Below are 21,219 nucleotides of genomic sequence, written 5' to 3' on the forward strand. Positions count from 1 at the left end.
GCCACTCCCATAGAAGCCAATCCAACAGAACTCACTTCAATAGCAGCCACTCCCATAGAAGCCAATCCAATAGGACTCACTCCAATAGGAGCCACTCCCATATAAGTCACTCCAATAGGACTCACTCCAATAGGAGCCACTCCCATAGAAGCCAATCCAACATGACTTACTCCAATAGGAGCCACTCCCATAGAAGTCACTCCATCAGGACTCACTCCAATAGGAGCAACTCCCATAGAAGTCACTCCAATAGGACTCACTCCAATAGGAGCCACTCCCATAGAAGCCAATCCAACAGGACTCACTCCAATAGGAGCCACTCCCATAGAAGTCACTCCATCAGGACTCACTCCAATAGGAGCCACTCCCATAGAAGTCACTCCAATAGGACTCACTCCAATAGGAGCCACTCCCATAGAAGCCAATCCAACAGGACTCACTCCAATAGGAGCCACTCCCATAGAAGTCACTCCAACAGGACTCACTCCAATAGGAGCCACTCCTATAGAAGTCACTCCAATAGGACTCACTCCAATAGGAGCCACTCCCATAGAAGGCAATCCAACAGGACTCACTCCAATAGGAGCCACTCCCATAGAAGCCACTCCATCAGGACTCACTCCAATAGCAGCGACTATCTCAACACCAGACTCGGTACAGATTGGACTGCCCCGTTGTCAGCCATCCAAGAGGTGCTTGTGAACGTCACCCTTCATCTTTGAGCTAAGCCGAGTGTGCCAGAGACACAAACGAATTGAGCGAAATTTTCTTTTTGTCTGCAGCTGTCGGTGACCGGGCTCAGACCGTGTGAAACTCACTGCATTGGAGCATCCCCGGATCGATGTGCAGGTGGCTTGCTGAAACCGAGATTCTGAGGCTCTTGGCAGTGCTGGATTGGTGACTCTGCAGTGTTCATCGTGAACCCTGTTGAGTGCCTCGGGCTGTAATTGAGACGTTCCCTCTCGTTCACAGTTTACAAATGTGGGCGACGCAAATGTTTGACTTCTTGAAGAGTTTTCCCCGTTTCTTCCTTTCGAATATAACCTAATAAATGAAATAGAATTCACATTTTGTTTATTAAATAATAATAACTTAAATATAAGAATGTGTGTTTATGTATCATTCGATACTTACTGTTTCTGAATATTAATATGCACCACACACACACACATACAAACAGCATCAACAACAGCCGTCATTCGCCGCTAAGTGGCGGTGACATCTCCACAGCGCTTGTGCCAGGATAAGTGCGCATCAAGGTCACCGTGAAGAGTCGAGGCTCACCGGGAGGAGGTCACAGGACAGACTCAGCTGCTATGTATTGACTGAGATGACTTGCAGATGCACCACCTGTGCTGCCAACTGTGCCAACTTGCTCGGTTTTAGGCGCCCGGTACTCCGCTCATTGTTGTGAGCATCTCTTCCGCCCTCCGTTGTTGTCGGAGGGCAGCTGCCTCCGAATTTCCACAAGCATCATGTACAGAGGCTGATCTTGACACCGCTGGTACCCATCATCGACAAGTCCATTCAGCTCCACATCCTCTTGTACCACATCGGCCTATCTCTTTTTTAGCCCGTGGCACACCCTTTTAGCCCCCTCTAACTGGTCATTCAGAAGCTGCTTGGGCATGCGGTAGGCTGGCCACGCCGGCTATACGACCCAGCCAATGCAACCTTATCCGTCGCAGGAGCTCACCGTGATGGAAATTGTTTTCAGATCTTTCAAAAACGTGTGAGCTCCTCGTACAACCCAGTCTGGTTAAACACTAAAGACACCCTTTGTCCCCTGTGTTCAAAGCAAAATTTGGGGGGCATTTCTTACTTTCCAGAGCGCTGTAAAAAATCCGGAGAATACAGTAACAGCAGAAGAGAATATTTCACCGCGTGGATTAACCTCGTGTAGAAAAACCTTGGTTTAATTCGCTCTCACATTCACACGCACACACACACACTTATCACCAGTCCATCAGACCATTGCCATGATCAATAATGTCAACGTCATAAAATCCAACGCAGTCAATTTACAAAATGGCTATCAAGTGTTGAGGCCAAGCATGCTTGAGATGAATGGACATGGAGCCTTTAAAGTGCTACAAGTCACTAAGACCACAGCCATCTTACGAACGGATCTCCGATAATTATATATGACCATGAGCCCCCCCCCCCAGTCCCCTCCCCACACCCATTCAAATCCTTCCCGTTCCTTCAAGTTGAGAATTTTCACATTTGTAGTTTTTCGGTGGCTCTTCGTCCCACGCGTACACAGTGGAGTAACAGTTGCGGACGATTATCTTCACGACCGTCGCGAGTCAAACTTTAACGGTTCGGTTGTTAGTCCGCCGATTTTTGTTTTTTACATCAACGCCTCCTCGCGCCAAGTCGGGAAGCTGCGGGCGTCTCAGCCGCGGGTCGTGACGCAGTTATAAATAAATCAAAAGTGGCTTCGGTTGGATCGGGGAAATGCAGCGTGATTCTGAACGTCCGTTCACATTTTTCTTTCTATTTTTTTTTACTATTTTTTGTCGTTTGTAATTCATTCTTGCACTTTCCCCAGCTCGCCGTGTCTTCCAATTAAACAAAAAACAACAAAAATAATAATTGTTTCGTGCCACAGCCACGGCTATTCACAGCCGTGACTATACCTAGGTCACCCTTGCACAAGAGGTAACGTGCCAAGTGTCGCAACAGGTTGAATTCGTCCCCTGGTTAAAATAAAGGATGCTCACTGACTGGCTTGACAGTCGAACGATTCCCGAATGTACGGGCTGATCAGAGCTTTAAGAAAATTGTGAATTCATCGATGACCTCTTCGTTTGAGATGTAAATTAAGATAAAATATGACCTCAAGTGGCTATTATATTCCCGAACGGCGGACGAACGAAGCTACGTTCATTCTTCTGACGAAACACATTAATTTTTTCACCACCCAAACTCAACAGTTGTCGCTGTCCATGACGCAACAGCCGATTTTCCACCCCCCGTGGTAATATAATTTAGTTTCAATGCCTCCTCCGTAAGCTACGTAAACAAAAAACTGGGCTGATGGCGTTAAGCAGAAGCGCTTTAAAGGAGGCTCGCTTAGCTGCTGGGCTTGGAGCGGAAGAGGCTCGGAGTCAACGTAGAGGTGGTCATGGTTCTCGCGGCCATGTTGGGTTGTTGTTTTAGGCTTCGATGGGGCTGGCCACCATGCTGCTTGGGGTGTCCGGGAGCTGGGAGGGAATGGAGCCCAGGTCGCTCCCTGCGGTGGAGTTCGATCCGGGTCCCCCGTCAGAGAACCCCATCTAACGACGAGAGGGAGGGGAGACGTTGAGCAGAGGCAAAGTTTCCCCCGTGTGGATCTTCACACGGTAAGTACTCACACTATAACGCGTTTTCTCCAGCGCTGTCCTTCCATAAGGGAACACTTATTGGCACAACATTCAACGTGCGCCGTTGTAACTCGGTAAGCGCGGCCTTGTAACGCGGAACACGCGCTGTTATAATGTGGAACACTCTCTGTTATAATACAAAATGCACTCCGTTATCACGCGGAACACGCTCCGTTATAATACAGAATGCACTCCATTATAACACAGAACGTGCGCCATTATAACGCGGTTTCTGAGTGGTCAACGACGAACTACTTTCTTGAGCAGCATGGCTGAGCGGTACGATATTGCAGTAGGCAGAACGATAAAGTAACGTGGCGGCGAACCCTAAGTTATTTGTCCCGCCATCTTACCGTGTATGCACATACGTCGTTACTTGCCGAACTTTATCGTTACGTTAATTATGGGGAAATTATTGTCGCTTCACACGTTTTTCACTTAACGCGGCACTTTTCAGGAATGAATCTACATCGTTAGAGGACTTCCTGTATATATAACAGCTGCTGAGCACAGGCCCAAAGGCCTGAAATGCTGAGTGGCGATCAACAAACGGTAAAATAGAAGTTGTGATAAATAAGAGTTACTACATTTTTTTTGCATTGAGCAAAGTTACGAGAACTTTGGGAGGAAGAAACAGAGTGTGAGGCGTTGTGACCTGCAGTGTGGTGGTGGTTGAACACATTATATAAAAGACAAAACAGTCAGTCTGTTAGACCAAATCCTCAACATGGGTGAGCGAATCACTACACTACTGCTGCACACCAGATCACGCGCATTCACAGGCACACGCTCACATATGTGTAGATTTTTATATAAATAGCAGCTGCTTCTGCTGATGATGATGTTGACATTGATGCATCAGCTTCATCTACTGCTGCAACAACTGCTGCTGATGATGACAACTAAAGATTATGATAGCAGTACTGCTGCTGCAGCCACCGTGGTAGCAACTGCTGACAATGATAATAATGATGGTCATTTTTACCAGGTGCTGGAACGGGCCCTGGTCGAGGTCGCTGCTCAGCGCGAACTCGCTGAGTGTTTTCCACGGCGCTGGCTGGAAACTCTGCACCTCGACGGGGTTCCCCGGTATCGCCGCCTCGTGTGGCACAGGGCTCCCGGCCACCAGCGGTGTGCCCGTCAGGCCCTGCAGGTTCTGCACAACCACAAAGCAAAGCCTCACCATCTAGGCATTTGCAACGACACCGCAAAGCCTTAGCGAGTAGGCCTGTGAAACAACACCACAAAGTTTTGATTTCAAGCTTTCGTGACTGCAGGGATTCATATTCTTGGTTCTTTCGGTAAAGTCACGTAGAAGGGTAATAATAAAATAATACAAATATAAAACAATAAAGATTCTCACGACGTTTCGACTGCAACACAAGCAATCATCATCAGGTGTGAAACGTCGTGAGAATCTTTATTGTTTTATATTTTTATTATTTTATTATTTCCCTTCTACGTGACTTTACCGAAAGAACCAAGAATATGAACACCACAAAGCCTTAGTGCGCAGGCCTGTGCAACAACACCGCAAAGCCTTTGTGCGTAGACCTGTGCAACAGCACCACAAAGCCTTAGTGGACAGGCCTGGGCAACAACACTGCAAAGCCTTAGTGGACAGGCCTGGGCAACAACACCACAAAGCCTTAGTGGACAGGCCTGGGCAACAACACCACAAAGCCTTAGCGAGTAGGACTGGGCAACAGCACCACAAAGCCTTAGTGGACAGGCCTGGGCAACAACACTGCAAAGCCTTAGTGGACAGGCCTGGGCAACAACACCACAAAGCCTTAGTGGACAGGCCTGGGCAACTACACCACAAAGCCTTAGCGAGTAGGCCTGGGCAACAGCACCACAAAGCCTTAGTGGACAGGCCTGGGCAACAATACTGCAAAGCCTTTCTGCGTAGGCCTGCCCAACAACATCACAATGCCTTAGCATGCAGGATTCCGTAGCCAGTACCATTGCACATCGGCGGTATAGGAGACAAGGAGCGAGCAATCGTTACCGTCTTGTCGGCGTGATGCTGCTGCTGCATCTGCTTCATGAGGATGCTGCGCTTCTTGTCCTTGCAGCGCTTGTTTTGGAACCAGACGCGGATGACACGCGGGCTCAGGCCAGTCATCTCCACGAGCTGCTCCTTCATGAGCGCGTCGGGCCGCGGGTTTGCCGCGTAGCACGTGCGCAGCGTCTGCAGCTGCTTCTCGTTGAGCACCGTGCGAACCCGCGTCGCCTTCTCTGGCCCGCTCGGAATCCCCCCTGGAACTCCGCCGCCACCACCAGCGATGCCACCGCCCACGAGTCCTGAAAGAATTGGGATTCGGTGATGTTACTTTAATTATTGTTATCTCGTCATTTTAGCCAGGTTTAATCGCAATCGTGCTATCGGTCAGCGTCACGTCACGAGATGAAATGTATAACACGTAGGCTTTCGCGACCAATATCATCCATAATAGAGGGGTTTTTTGTGTTAGATCGTGTCGTTAAAACCCGCCACCACCCGACACAGCCAACTAGTAAGGGTTGTCACGCCAATTCGTCACTAGTACAGCACACCGGTGTGTTGGAGAGCCAAGCCATAACATTTACAATTTGAGTACAACGTTTCGCCAGTAATTACAACTAGCTTCATCAGGCGACAGCCAGATTTGTGGAGAAGTCCACCTGTTTCATTCCTTATATAGAGGCCAAGATGGGGGGGGGGTGGGATTAATGAGCCAACGTACATTATGCATGTGCATTATGCGATCCCTTTGATCTTTTCCTTCCTGTCCATTGTGTGTATTAAAATAGCCATACCAACTGTAATCCCATTTCAACTTCTAGTTACTACTGGCCAAGACTAATTAGATAATCTAGCAAAGTTGAAAGAAATCAAAATAATTTAAACCGCTCGGATAGCTACCGACTTAGTGCTGCGTGGAAGCGAATCATCAAATAATACATTGTTTAAATGCATGTCTATACAGGGCACAGTACTTCAATAGGGATTACCGTTGGTACGCCTATTTTAATACACACAATGGATAGGAAGGACAAGGTCAAAGGGCTCGCATAATGTGCATGTATAATGTACATTGGCTCATTAATCCCCCCCCCACTTTGCGCAAAAGCGCAGAAGTGTGGTCACCACATCTATGCCTCTATATAAGAAACTAGACAGGTGGACTTATCCACAAATCTGGCTGTCGCCTGATGAAGCTAGTTGTAATTACTGGCGAAACGTCGTACTCAGATTGTAAATGTTGTGGCTTGGCTCTCCAACACACCGGTGTGCTGTACTAGTGACGAATTGGCATGTTCTGTTTACTTGACAACCCTTACTAGTTGGCTGTGTCGGGTGGTGGCGGGTTTTAACGACACATTTATATATTTAAGCGATCTAACCCCAAAAAATACTTTATTTTGGAAGATGAAATGTACTTTCCGGGTACAACCCTTAGCGTTAGGAAAATGACACTTGGAAGCCGATATCACAAATCTACCTCTCAGAACCCTTCAAGTGCCTTCTGGTTTATACAGTGGAAGGCAGCACTCTCGGTTCTAAAGAAATGTTGTGTTCAATGTTGGATTCGAGGCGACCGCGACTCGGTCTCACCCGACAGGTGCAGACTTCTCGACGAGTGCACCGGACTGCCCGGTCGCGTCAGCGCCGTTCCGAGCAGCCCGCCGCCGCCGCCTCCGGCACCGCCGGCGCCGCCGCCGCCACCGCCTCCTCCTCCGCCACCGCCGCCGTGGTGCTGGTCGGCTCGACACAGGAGTCCGCCGCCGTCGCGCAGCGCGAACTCGTCGCCGGGCAGCAGCTGGCGCGAGCAGGTCTCGCAGCGGAAGCACTCCATGTGGTAGATGTGGGAGCGCGCGCGCATCACAAAGTCCGTCTTGCTGAACGACGCGTTGCACTTGGCGCACTTGATCCCGAACAGCCTGCCGTGCCGTCAACAGAGCGACGCTGTGTGTTGGTAATTGACGGAGCGCTGCCGCGTGTTGTTAAATAGAGAATTCAAACAGGTTCTTCCTCTGCGGGGTCCCCCACTTTGGTTGGGGCAGGCGGGCGCTATTGTACCTCTTCTATCCTGTCGCCGACACGCCGCTCGGAAATTCCTGTCGATTTTTGTTTGCCCCCCTCGCCTGTTGAGGAACGGCGCGTTGTCCCGGGCCCGTTGTTTTTGCTCCAATGAGAAACATAAGCTAAGCAGTTATGGTCCCAGGGTAGCGCGTAGGCTTTCACAACCAATATTGTTCGTAATAACGAACGTTTTTTTTGGGTAAGATCGCGTCAATATTAACGTGCCAGTTAGTCTCTACTTCAGCACACCGGCGAGTTGCAGAGTAAACCGTCAACATTTGCAACCGAGTACCGTGACGTTTCGCTGGTGACTACAGCAACCAGCTTCATCAGGCGATTTGCCTCGAGTAATAGCTAATCGCCACGTTTTTTTTTATTTCTTTCACATCACAAACCTTACTAATTGGCTGTGTCGGGTGGTGGTGGCTAAACGACACATTCGTATATACGCAACCTGACCCAAAGAAAAACCCGTTAAGGTGCCGCCCTGCATTTGCCCCGATCGCACCACTGCCTAGGGCCTCAGGGCCTCCGATAAGTCAGCCGTGCGGTGCTCCTCTTGAAGGTTTTTTTTTGGAATTTATCTTACTTGATACAGCAATCGTGCTGTGACGGTTCCACCTGAAGACGGCGGCTTGTGTTGCCTCCGAAACGTCGTGATTTTTATTTTATATTTATTTTACTTTTATTAATTTTAATTTTTTACCTACGTGACTTTACCAAAAAAACCTAAGAATATGAATCCTTGCAGACACGAAAGCTTTTTTTTGGGTCCACTTCTCCCGTGAGACCACTCGGAAGAGGCGGCGAGAGCGCCCACGCTTTACCCCACCTCGCGTGACCTGCCGATCGAATCGTCTGACCGCGGCGCAGCCCGTTTACGCCGCTGGACGGACGGAGGCGGACGGGTTGGGGAGTGGAGGTGGAGGGAGAAGGGGGAGGGGGGTGTGTGGGGAGGAATTTTAAAAACTTGCACCATCGTTTCAGCTGACATCGAATGGGAACCTGCGACGCCCCACATTGCAAGCCCAGTGGGCGCTCACCCATTACACCCCCGTTGGGGTGGCACAGCGTCCCCAAAGGGAAACCGGACACCGCACGTCCAATAACCAATATGTGTTGCGTTGAGGAATGCGACACCGAAGCCGATACGAGAGCGGCGATTTTTACACTCGCTAGACAAAGGTCACCCGTGTAGCCTGCAACACACTTTTGGGGACAAGTGCTGTTAGCGAGCGCCTATGAAGGCTGGCAAGGTACACGAGGGGGGTGGGTGGCCAGCACCATGCCCGACCGCCTTTGTCTCCCCAGTGGCGATGTTTACACACCGCACCGGGTACTCATTTCAGGCTGAGTCGACCTAGGGGAGGCCCAGGACCGGTTCAGATAATCGTCACTGGCAGTGTTGGCCGTGAGCAGGAATCGAACCCGGGTTGCCAGGTTCATAGCGCAGTGCGCTAACCGCTGCACTACCGCTCCCCATACACACACACAGACACGGAGAGCCGTGCGCGGGTTTATGGCGGAATTATGAAACCCAAGCTGCCAGGGCCGAGTGATTCATTGGGCAGGGGTCAGCGTCTCGTTTACCTATGTAACTATGTAATTTATACCCGCGGGGTAGAGATGGGACAGCTAAGTGGCCGCATTTAAATGATGGGGTTCAGCGTTATCCATGGGAGAGTTTTACACAGCGGACGTGAATTTGTGTCTGTGTAAATGCCCGTGTGTTGTGTGTGTGTCAGGGCGAGTGGTGGCACAGGCGTAAGCGTGACCAAGCAACGAACCTAACGGGAGGCCCGAGTGTGATTCCCGCTCACGGCCAACGCCAGTGATGATATACATCGCCAGAGGGATTTATGTGAGAGAATTGATTGTTCCGGGCCTCCCCTAGGTCCACTCAGCCTCAAATGGGTACCTGGTGCGGTGTGTAAACATCGCCACTAGGGAGACAAAGGCGGTTGTCAGTGGTGTTGGCCAACCAGTACCAATGACACGCTCACCCAATCACGCTCACCCACACGCCTGCTAGCTCACCTACCCACGTGATCGATCACTCACCAATGCACCTGCTCGCTCACTCAGCCACCCACTTGCTTAGGGGCCGTCCATAAATGACGTCACGCGACTTTGGACGATTTTTGACGCCCCCCCCCCCCTCGTCACACGGCGTCACAAAAAGTCAGACCCCCCCCTCAAATATGACGTCACAAAGCTATGCCCCCCGCCAAATAAAAAATAAACATGCTTCAAATCGCTTTAAACTATTGTCATTGTAGTGCGTATTTAATGTGCCGCTGCACTCTGATGTTGTAGGAGAAAACGTTTATTAAAACGTCCATTTAATTAAGTAGAACGTGTCGTCTATATTTATTTAAAGTTGCGCATTTGATGTGACGTCACATTTCTCACCCCCTCCCCTCGTCACACATCGTCACAAATGTCTGACACCCCCCCCCCCCTAGGTGTGTGACGTCATTTATAGACGGCCCCTTACCTATCCACGTGCTCGCTCGCTCGCCCACGCGTCTGGAGCTCACCTACCCACGTGCTCGATCACTCAGCCACGCACGTGCTTACCCCACCCACGTGCCCGCTCGCTCGCCCACCTGCTGTAGTCGCGCTTGCAGAAGGTTTTGCCATCGCGCACGAAGCAGGTGCACGTTTCGTCGAGGCTCTGGCCGCACTCGGCGCACTTGAGGCAGGCGGCGTGCCACTCGAGGTCCGGAGACACGCGCAGGATGAACGGGTCCTGGATGTGCGTGCCACAGCCGACGCACAGCGCAGCTCTCCTCCGCTCTGCGTCAGGCACACGCACAAATCATCATCAGCCGACACGCACACGCCACCACCACCATCATCATCATCATCACCGCCGTCGTCATCGTGAGATTTTAGATGCGCACAAATCGTCATCAGCCAACACGGACACGCCATCATCATCATCGCCGCCGTCGTCATCATCAGATTTGAGATGCGCACAAATCATCATCAGCCAACACAGACACGCCACCATCATCATCATCGCCGCCGTCGTCATCATCAGATTTGAGACGCGCACAAATCGTCATCAGCCAACGCACAGCGCAGCTCCCCTCCGATCTGTCACAAACAAAGACAAAGACCCCCCCCCCGGATAGCCTGTAAGAGACTGTTGGGGCAAGTGCTGTTAGCGAGCAGCACCTATGAAGGCCGGCACGGCACACGAGAGGTTGGGTTGCCAACACTACGCCCGGTTCCCTTTGTCTCCCCAGTGGCGAAGTTTACAGACCGCACCAGGTACCCATTTGAGGTTTAGTCGACCTAGGGGAGGCCCAGGACCGGTTCAGATAATCGTCACTGGTGTTGGCCGTGAGCGGGAATCTCCCTGGTTCGTAGCGCAGCGCACTAACCGCTACATTACCACCTCCCCACAGACGCACACACACACACGCAGGCATCATTAGTAAGGCTGCCACATTTCTGGCAGGCTCAACTCTGAGCACATTTCGTGAGCTGGTAGCCCCTCCCACCGTAAGCCCCCGCCCACTGTTACATAGCCACGCCCAATCAGCCACTAGCAGCGTCCACACAGAGAGAGAAAGCGCTGCTCATAGGACCACCGTCAACGCCAGGCAGACCGGTACCGGTCTGTGGCCTGTTAGGAACCGGGCCGCACTCAGGAGGTGAGCGGTGAGTCCGCACGTGGCCCGCCCCCATTATTTTATTATTGACCACTTCCATCCGCGCCTCTTTCCCGCACCGCGCACTTGTCTCAGTCACAGTGTTTGTAACCCCACAAGCTGCTAACGCCTAGTAGCCAAAATGAGTAAAAAACAAACGTCGCTGGAGAGCTTCTTTGAAAAGGGGGAAAGACGCAATGATGACCCCCCCCCCTCTGGTCCGTGAAAAAAATGTCTTCCACAGTCCCTGGTGCCAAAAAGGTTGGGGACCGCTACTCTACGTGTGTGTGGGCATTTAAATATCACAGCATATTACTGTGTTCCGACGTACGAACCGTTTGACTTACGAACTTTCGCCAGGAACGAATTGTGTTCGTAAGTCGAGGACGGTCCGTACATTTAATCCCGCACGTTCCTCTCTCTCCCGTCTCGGGTGTAGTTCTGATCCCGCTCCTCCCGTGCCGGTTTTCTTCGTGCACCTCACCTCACCTCCCGCAACTTGTTTGACGCCAATTCATTGACCTCGGTGGAAACATTTTTTTTTATATTATTTCCCTTCTACGTGACTTTACCGAAAGAACCAAAAAAATGTGTGTGTGTTGAACTTCTTTCGCACCGTACGTAGCTAACTGCGATAATCGGAGGTGCGGAGGAAGGACAACAAACAGTTTTTATACTCTTGAATAAATACTAGATCGGTAGGCTTTACGTGGTTAAAAAAAGAGCATTGCTTAGTTTACACCATGGAACGAATTTGATGTACGTTACGTAAAATTCACATTTGCGGGATTTTGAATCTCTAAATGTACACATCTCTGGGGAGCGGTAATCGAACAACGCAGGGGGACTGTCGTTTGTGCAAGCGCGCATTGCACTGCAGTTCCTGCCAAGTACTGTACAGCATTTTTTTTATTGGAACGCCGTGTTCTGGGTATTAATATAATTAATAAGTTGTCGTGAAATTATCGACTTTTGTCCGGTAAATGTGTGCTTTAAACAGATTTACTGCATTCTTCAGTGTGGTTTTTATTCTTATTCTCATTATGTCTTAGGGCCAAAGTGTTATCCGGTGTGAACGCATGATTCAATTCTATGATTCAAGTTAGTGAGGAAACCAGGGTTCCCTATACGGAATTTTGCCTTCCGGGCAGATTTCCAGGAAAATATCTGTTCCGTATTGCAAGGGATGCCTGTAATGTAAAAAAATATATATCCTTATATATAAATATATATTCAAATCAAGTTTGAATCATCATCCAGTACGAGCAATGACTGAACCGTCATAGTAATCAGTAGCATCAGCACCATCATCATCATTTAGTAAGAGCAATCACAGAACCATCATAGTCATCAGTAGCATCAGCACCATCATCATCAAATCAAGTTTGAATATATATCCATGTTTTTTTTCATGTAGAGGGATAGATATATTGTCTGCTTATTTGTTTTGTTAATACAGATCAGAGCATGCACACGACTGCTTCAGCTCCCACTGAATGTCCATGTAATGTCCATATAATTTAGGGATAATTGAATTTGCTATTCATTTGTCGTCTATAGGATGCAGGAAAATCATGAAGGTGGCAATAACGATACGCATCGTCGTCGTCGTCGTCATCATCATCATCAGCAGTAGTAGTAGCATTGTCACTATCATCACTTTTAGCAACAGAAGCAACACTGGTCAACATCAAATTCATCATTGCCATCGTTATCATCATGATAAGAACCAGCAGTGGCAACATCAGTGGTTTGAGTATCTTAGAAATCATCGTCAGTAGTAGCGGCATCATATCAGTTATCATCAGTAATCATTATCGGTAGCTGTTGTAATGTTAGTTGTGCCAGTATAGTAAAAGTTAAGATCTTCAGTCGCGGCAGTAGCATCAGCACCATCATCATCATTCATTCAGAGCAATGACAGACCCGTCATAGTCATCAGTAGTATCAGCACCATCAGCATCATCATCATTCATTCAGAGCAATGACATACCCATCATAGTCATCAGTAGCATCAGCACCATCATCATCATCATCATCCAGGAAGAGCAATGACAGACCCGTCATAGTCATCAGTAGCATCAGCACCATCATCAGCATCATCATCCATTCAGAGCAATCACAGACCCATCGTAGTCATCAGTAGCAGCAGCAACAACAGCATTATCAACACCATCAAGGGTACAGCAGCTGGTTGCCAATCCACTTCTGGATGAAGGCCTCGCCAAGTCGTGTGGGTCCTGGCGGTTATTCAAACCATACTCCACCGCGGCTGATCAGCGCGGGTCGGTGAATATTGAGGGGCATAGACGTGGCAGCAGTAGAAGTACGGCACAGCGATGAATTTTGCTGCCCAACCCTCTGCTGCTGCCAAACATCACGAAAACCATCGCAATCAACTCATCCATGAGAATGATCATCACACAGTCTGCATCCAGTGCCGGATGATCCTAGTAGCAAGAGTAGCTACACATGCTACGGGCCCCGCACTTTCAAGGGGAACTGCTTTTTGTGGCTACGTTTGTTACCCGCATCTCCCCGCGCCTCCGATTAGCGCGGCTGTTCTGCGTACGGCGCGAAAAAAAGTCCAGCGTACGCACGCGCATGACGCGTCATTACAGAAACGTCACTAACGAGATGAAGAGTCATAATAGAGGGTTTTTTGGGGGTTAGATCGCGTAAATATATCAATGTGTCGTTAAACCCTCTACCACCCGACACAGCCAACTAGTAAGGGTTGCCGCGTAAACAGAACGTGGCCAATTCGTCACCAGTACAGCAACGCCGGTGCGTTGGAGAGCCAGGCCGCAACGTTTACAATCTGAGAACGACGTTTCGCCCGTAATTACAACTAGCTTCATCAGGCGACAGCCAGATTTGTTCAACTGAGATGAAGAGAAGCGGGGGAACAATTCACGCGGGGCGGAGCAAACGAAAGAATCGAGAGGCGATCTGATAACAAATGTCATGCTCCGTGACAAACATCGCGATATCAATTTCCCGTAACTTTGCGAAGTGTGCGCTGTTTTTGTGCTTTGCTATACAGCGCGTGCAGCGCTGAACTGCGGTTCGTTAAACGCGGTACATAACAACAATAGTAAGGGGCTGTCCATAAATGACGTCACACGATTTTGGACGATGTTTTACCCCCACCCCCTCGTCACACGGCGTCACAAAAAGTCAGACCCCCCCTCAAATATGACGTCAGAAAGCTCTGCTCCCCCCCCCCCTAAACCATATTTCCATTTTGAAAATAAAGCGTGCTTCAAATCGTCTTCTTGGTTCTTTCGGTAAAGTCACGTAGAAGGGAAATAATAAAATAATAAAAATAAAACATAATAAAATACAATTCTCACAACGTTTCGTCCACAACGCAAGTAGCCGTCCTCAGGTGAAGAACAGGTCTGTCGGAAAGACAGCGTCTGAATGAACACCACCAAGCTTGGCAGCGTACATTTAAGCTGGGTTAAAAAAAATGCTTCAAATCGCTTTAAACTATCGTCATTGTAGTGCGTATTTAATGTGGCGCTGCACTCTGATGTTGTAGGAGTGTTGTTATAACAATGAGTGTTGTTATACCAATTCTATATTTATTCAAAGTTGCGCATTTTAATGTGATGTCACATTTCTCAACCCCCCCACCCTCGTCACACATCGTCACTAATGTCTGATCCCCCCCCCCCCGTAGGTGCGTGGCGTCATTTATGGACGGCCCCTAAATCTGCATTGTAACGCGCTACCGCACAGCGTCCCATCGCTCTCGAAGACAATTGTCCAATCTCCGCGATCCTCTATATATATCAAGCTGTTGTCAGCCAATCAATGAGCGTGTACACGTGCGGGATGGAAACCGGCGCACCCGGGAAAAAGCACACATGCGAGGGGGCAACACTTTATCCCACACAAACGGAAATAGATGGGAGTCCACATTTTCGCTCTAGTGTATAGTGGTACAGTATAGAGTAGTGTAGTGTATCGTAGTGTATAGTGTAGTGTATCGTAATGTATAGCGGTACAGTATATAGTAGTGTATAGTGTAGTGTATAGTGTAGTGTATAGTGTAGTGTATCTGGCATCTGCAAGCGCCACGCAATGATGCGGTGACGGCCTTTGTTCAATGGCCAGAACCGAGTGATTTACACCACTCCGCAAGTAGTGGTTAACCCCTTCGAGTGTCACGTGATGGACCATGGGATGTCTGAAGCCGAGTCGTAATGCACGTGGAGAAAGAAGCTCGCAACTGCGGAGCACAACTTCGCGCGACGAGAGATCGCGACAATCTGAACAATTCTGGAGTATCGCCCGACGAGCCAGGGGTACGGCTCCTCCTCCTCCTCCTCGACGCCTGCGCGAAGGGAGTTTGACACGATCTGCGTGGTGATCCACCAACCCTCGCCACTGCCACCCCAGGGCTGGATTACAGGTGGCCACGTGCAGCGAAGCCTCCACCACCTACGTGCATAGGCCTGCCGCAAGCCTTCTCTCGTGACTTCAGGTGTTAATGTGTTAAAATGTTCAAACACCAAAATAGAAACCTTTTGCAAGAAATCAAGTTACTGCATTAACCAGACACAGTACTTGCGGTGAACGTGCAAACAAACATGCTCCGATAATAATGTGTGCATTTCGATTTAAAGCTTTCGTGACTGCAGGGATTCATCTTCTTGGTTCTTTCGGTAAAGTCACGTAGAAGGGAAATAATACAATAATAAAAACAAAACACACAAAAAATATGTATTATTTTATTATTCCCTTTTTATTATTTTATTATTTCCCTTCTACGTGACTTTACCGAAAGAACCAAGAAAATGTGTGCATTGTATTTGAAACGGATTAGCCTACACCAGAGACAGCCTTCTGTGTGGCCGAGTATCACCAGTGTTAGACCAAAGAACCCCAAATGGAGAACATTTATCGTCTGGGTTGAGCGGTTATATCAGTTACACAAGAAATATTTAAACTAAACTTTTGTTTTTTTACCAGGTAAGGCCCACTGAGCTATATGTCTCTTTTTCAGAAGCGACCTGGGTATCACAAATAATAGCACAACGAAGCGGCTTATCACGTGGACATGTATAGCAGCCGAATGTTCGAAACGCGTGATGTTGACTCTAAATGAGGAGGGAAAAACCGGAGGACTCGGAGAAAAACCCACGCGATCACGAGAAGAAAGAGAGAGAGACACCGCAAACTCCAAATATACAGCAGCAGGCGTCAGGGTTGGGATCGAACCCACGACCTCCTGTATACCAGGCGAGGTAGTTAACACCTCGTCACCGTGGCAACAAATAACAAATCACGACTTTGGGTCATTGCCACGCAGCCAATAACTCTGAAAGACATTTTGCAAACCAATTAATTCATTGGGGTAACCAATAAATCCTCAACACTTGCGTCAATGACACTGCGGCCTTATATAGGAGGTCGCATTTAGGGCAATGGCTCTTCTTCATTGCAACATCAAATAGAGAAGCCAGCAGAGAGACAGAGTTCGAGACTGGATAATAAGAGTTCGAGACTGCACTTAACACCGTGGGATTGATGATAATTCACTTTTAAACATGTTTTCTGATGGCCCAGTCTTTTTTGTTAATAGGCATGGGAATAGTCACACAAACGATAGCTATTAACAGACACACACTGCTGAAGTCGTTTATATTTTACAACATATATAAAATGTTACCGATGCATTGCATTGTGGGAAGAAGTGTGTCTGTTTCATTGGATAACAGTGGTCTATCTACAACTTGAATGAACGAATGTGATATTTGGCGTATGTGATATTCAACGAATGTGACATTTCAGAGAAAAACACAACATCGGGAAATAAAATACTGCATTACAAAATGCAATTCAAATGAGTAAAACATAAATCGTGGCACAAAGATGCTTCGAAGGTCTGACGACACGATGATCGTCGACCGTAAATATCGTCACACGATGCATCGTGGAGTCCAAAAGCTCTCCCTGCTGCTATGCGTGGGCTTTCTTCCGGGTTCTCCAGTTCATTTCCAAAGCTTAACAACAACAATAACTCAAAGCATGCCACCAGTCGTTGGTGCTGTTGGCCAACCATCCCCCACCTAGCCAGACCCTCCTGAAACATTATTGTGGGACTCGGCGCGGCCTTCCTAAGTATATTAGCAATGATTATTATCACGAGAGCATTTACGACAGTGCTCTTCATTGCAAGGACCACGGGGGAGACTGGCGGCCCCTGGCGGCTTTCAGTTCGGCCCCAGACCGTGCGGCCCCCGACAGTTTCACAGAGTGAAGTCGCCCCCCATCATCGTCATCGTCGTGCTGCTGTCAAACCCAGCAATGGTTTCAAACGCGTGGCGCCCCCCGCACTGACGATGTCTCATCGGAGAAAGTGAGACCCCCCCCACCCCACCTTTGACCACTGGTATAAGGGGTAAGTAGGATCATGCTTATACTGGTAGGAACCTCCTGGTTACACCAGCCCACAGGGGATTATTGTGTCCGTCCGTCGTGCAGGGAGGGGCTGGGTGGGGAGGGGAGGGTGAGGAGGGGCTGGGTAGGGAGGGGAGGGGCTGGGTGGGGAGGGTGGGGCTGGGTGGGGGTGGGAGGGGTGGGGCTGGGTGGGGAGGGGCTGGTCACCCCGTGGTGCCCTTATAAAACTCAACGTTTAATGACGTCATTCTAAGGCAAGTGAATGGGGCTGGGGCAGGATGTGTCACGGATAGAAGGGGTCATGGCCGTGATGCTCGAGTAACACTAAAAACCAAACTATTTTTGTTTATTTTTACCAGGTAAGGCCCCACTGAGCTGTGTAGCTCTTCTTCAGAAGCGACCTGGCTATCACAATTGAGAGCTCAACGAAGTGGTTCATCGTCACGTGTAAATGTAGAGCAGCAGCCAAATATTCTGAAGTGCGTGACGCCGATTCTAAATATCGAGGGGAAAAACCGGAGAACCCGGAGACAAAATCCACGCAACCACGTGGAGAGAGACGCCCCAAACTCCAAATCTACAGCAGCAGCAGGCGTCAGGGTCGGGATCGAACACACGACCTCCTGTAGACCAGGCGAGCCGGTAAACAACTCGCCAGTAACGGAGTGGTAGCCAAGGGATGGAACGCGTCCGAGTGGACGTCCACCGTGGAGACGGAGCGATGAGACGGGTTCATGTGCAGGGGCTAGTTGGCGGCTGCTTGGGGTGGCCTTCATCCAGCAGTGGATTGACCATGGCTGCTGATGATTTGCACCAGGTTGTGTTTATGAAAAAGGTGCATAGGATCGTGTAGCAAAGTAATGACTGAGTCTCAATCTACACACACACAAATCCACGTCTCGCTGCATAGACTGTTGGGGCAAGTGCAGTTAGCGAGCACCTATTAAGGTCGCACGGATGAGGAGGTGGTTGCTGTGGCCTTTATACCACCCGTCTTAACGAAAATAATAACAACAGCAGCAGACGGCATGTCCTGCTCGTATCGCCGTCTTCACTGAAAAGAGATCAAAGTATTCCTTACACCGCCTCTAAGGTGACCGTTAACATAATGTGATTATTCTGTGCACGTGGCCGGCCGCAACAGCAGCAGCAGCCGCGGCGGCGGCAGTGATGCCGAGATCGACAGCTGTCGAATAGCCCCCAGGCCGTCACCAATGAACGCCGTGGCCAGCAAATGTCAAAACGCGTGGGGGAGGTCCTCGATTGGATAAAAGAGGCGATATAAATATAAGATAAAGAGATTCAATCGAATGGCTGAGTGATTAGATTTCGCATGCACGTGTACAGTATATGCGTAGGCAAGGACAACGATCCCTCCCTCAGTATAGCCTTAACAGACTGTAGGGGCAAGTGCTGTTAGCGACGAGCACCTATGAAGGCCGGCACGGCACACGAAGGGGGGCTGGGTGACCAGCATCACGCCCGGCCGCGATGTTTACACACCGCACCAGGTACTCATTTGAGGCTGAGTCGACCCAGGGGAGGCCCATGACCGGTTCGGATAATCGTCACCGGTGTTGGCCGTGAGCGGGAATCTAACTCGGGTCGCCGGGTTCGTGGCGAAATGCGCCTACGGCTACACAACCAAAACGATGGACCATGAAGTAAAACCGTAGCAACGTTGACATGGAGACTCGTATAGAGATGTAGGCGTGTCAGGGGAAGCATTCCCACCAATAGGAGGGGGAGTGGGACGGTGACAGGAGAAGGGGGAGGAGCAGGTGAGGAGATATAAGGGAGAGAACGGGCGGGAAGAGGGGTTTGTTGCGGGGAACGAGATTGGGACGGCTGGGGACAGCTGTGGATGGGAGGAAAGGAATAAAAGACGAACGCCCTGCAACCTTGTGTCGGCTCTCCTTAGCATATACATAGGACTCACAGAGATACATAGAGACTCGTAGAGATACATAGAGACTCGTAGAGATAAAGAGATAACTAATATAAATACGGAGAGTCACATAGATACAGAGACTCACAGTTACATAGACTCACGTAGATACACAGAGACTTCCAGAGATACATAGAGACCCGTGTATATATATGTAGTGTCAGTGAGTCGGAGACGAGGTTTATAGAGGCACCTTCTTTATTGAGCACACACGCTCTCGCCTGCACACTCTACAGTCGCTAGCCTGTACACAACGCTAGCCGTCTAACACCGACGGCGCTGACGGAGACAGCCAACAACTATCTGGCAGCGACGATGGCGACGAGGCGACAGCCACGACGAGACGAGTCCACTCCCAGAACCAGCAGCCTCGAGCTCCCTGCTCTCAGCCCCTTTTATGCGGCCAGCGCGGCCTGGCTCCGCCCTGGCTGCACGTCCCTTCTCGAACCCACCAGCAAATTCCAGGGGCTTCCAAATGGGGCCCTCAATGACCCTTGCCCCAGTTCCTCCGCCCTGCCGACACACCCGCTCACATGCTCACCGGCCTTTGTACTGTTTGTCCACCGCAGTTGCCGCTGCTGGCCACCAGCCGGCGCTATTACACTACGTATACACAGAGACTCACAGAGTTACACAGAGACTCGCATAGATACACAGAGACTTACAGAGATACATAGAGACTCGTATAGATGCATAGAGACTCGTATAGCTATGTAGAGACACGTATAGATACATATATACTCACAGAGACACATAGACAGACATAGACATCCAAAGATATACATTGAAACACACGAGCCATGGTCGTGCGACTGGCCATGCAACCCAAACGATGGCCCAAGTAGAAAGCCACTGCAGTCTGCAACACCACACCAACTCTGTCGTGCAGTGGCCTTCTCGTGGCCAGCAGACCTCGAGATTGGCATTTAAGTCCTGAATTATTACTATAGCCACGCGCATGATTATAATGCAATACGTGTAACAATGACTAAGTTGGCAATGTATATATAAAAGTACGTTTTTGCGCATCGCATTGTGCCAAGCGCCCTTCTGTGAGTGATTATTTCTCCAGGAGTGCTGGTTTAATGCAACCGAACTATGGGGCCGGTTTCTACATTCAGTATCTCATCAGCAGTCAGGCTTGCTAAAACGCATTCATCTAACACACGCATGTTATGTACATTAACCTACATGTGTGTGTACGTACATGACTCCTCTACTTACGAACATTTGACTTACGAACTTTCAGAGATACGAACAAACCTGGTTCATATGTCCAGTTGCTTGTTTGGACCGAGAGTCGTAAGTTCAACCACCACGCAATAGATGGTGGTGGTGGCATCTATACCTGCAGAACATGAAGAGCCAGTGGCATCTACAGGAGATTAACAAACTCTTAAAGCCATTCCCCGTGTTTAGTGTACATGCTGTACAACATGTTTGCAATCGACAGGAGTAAAGTTGGACTTACGAACAAATCGACTTCCGAACAAATCGACTTATGAACAGATTAAAATCTAAAAGATATCTGGAACCTAACTAGTTCGTAAGTAGAGGAGTCCCTGCACATGGATGGTAGAAAAAAAAAGACAAAACATAAGTACGGAAATACACGCAACAATATAACGCTCTGTGTACAAAAAAAAGATGCATCTCACGAATAGCCGAATTGGAATTGGTTAGTGATGCTGCTACTACTTTTGCTGTGTTGGCAGAAGGGTGCAACAACCACAGTTAACAACAATACAATCCAACAAC

General features: G+C 49.2%; 1 protein-coding gene across 1 annotated transcript; it reads right to left on the reverse strand.

Moving 5' to 3' along the window:
* Positions 1–2,205: 2,205 nt before the first annotated feature.
* On the reverse strand, positions 2,206–10,246 carry LOC144731408 (insulin gene enhancer protein ISL-1-like; the record flags this gene model as incomplete). The annotated part of the gene is made up of 5 exons (XM_078612427.1): positions 2,206–3,281; positions 4,354–4,524; positions 5,380–5,675; positions 6,970–7,295; positions 10,047–10,246. Coding segments are annotated over 5 exons (1,113 nt in total), but the record flags the coding sequence as incomplete, so codon positions are not given.
* Between the last annotated feature and the right edge of the window lie 10,973 nt (positions 10,247–21,219).

Source organism: Lampetra planeri, chromosome 39, assembly GCF_965212315.1.
Source record: "Lampetra planeri chromosome 39, kcLamPlan1.2.h2, whole genome shotgun sequence".
NCBI lineage: Eukaryota > Metazoa > Chordata > Hyperoartia > Petromyzontiformes > Petromyzontidae > Lampetra > Lampetra planeri.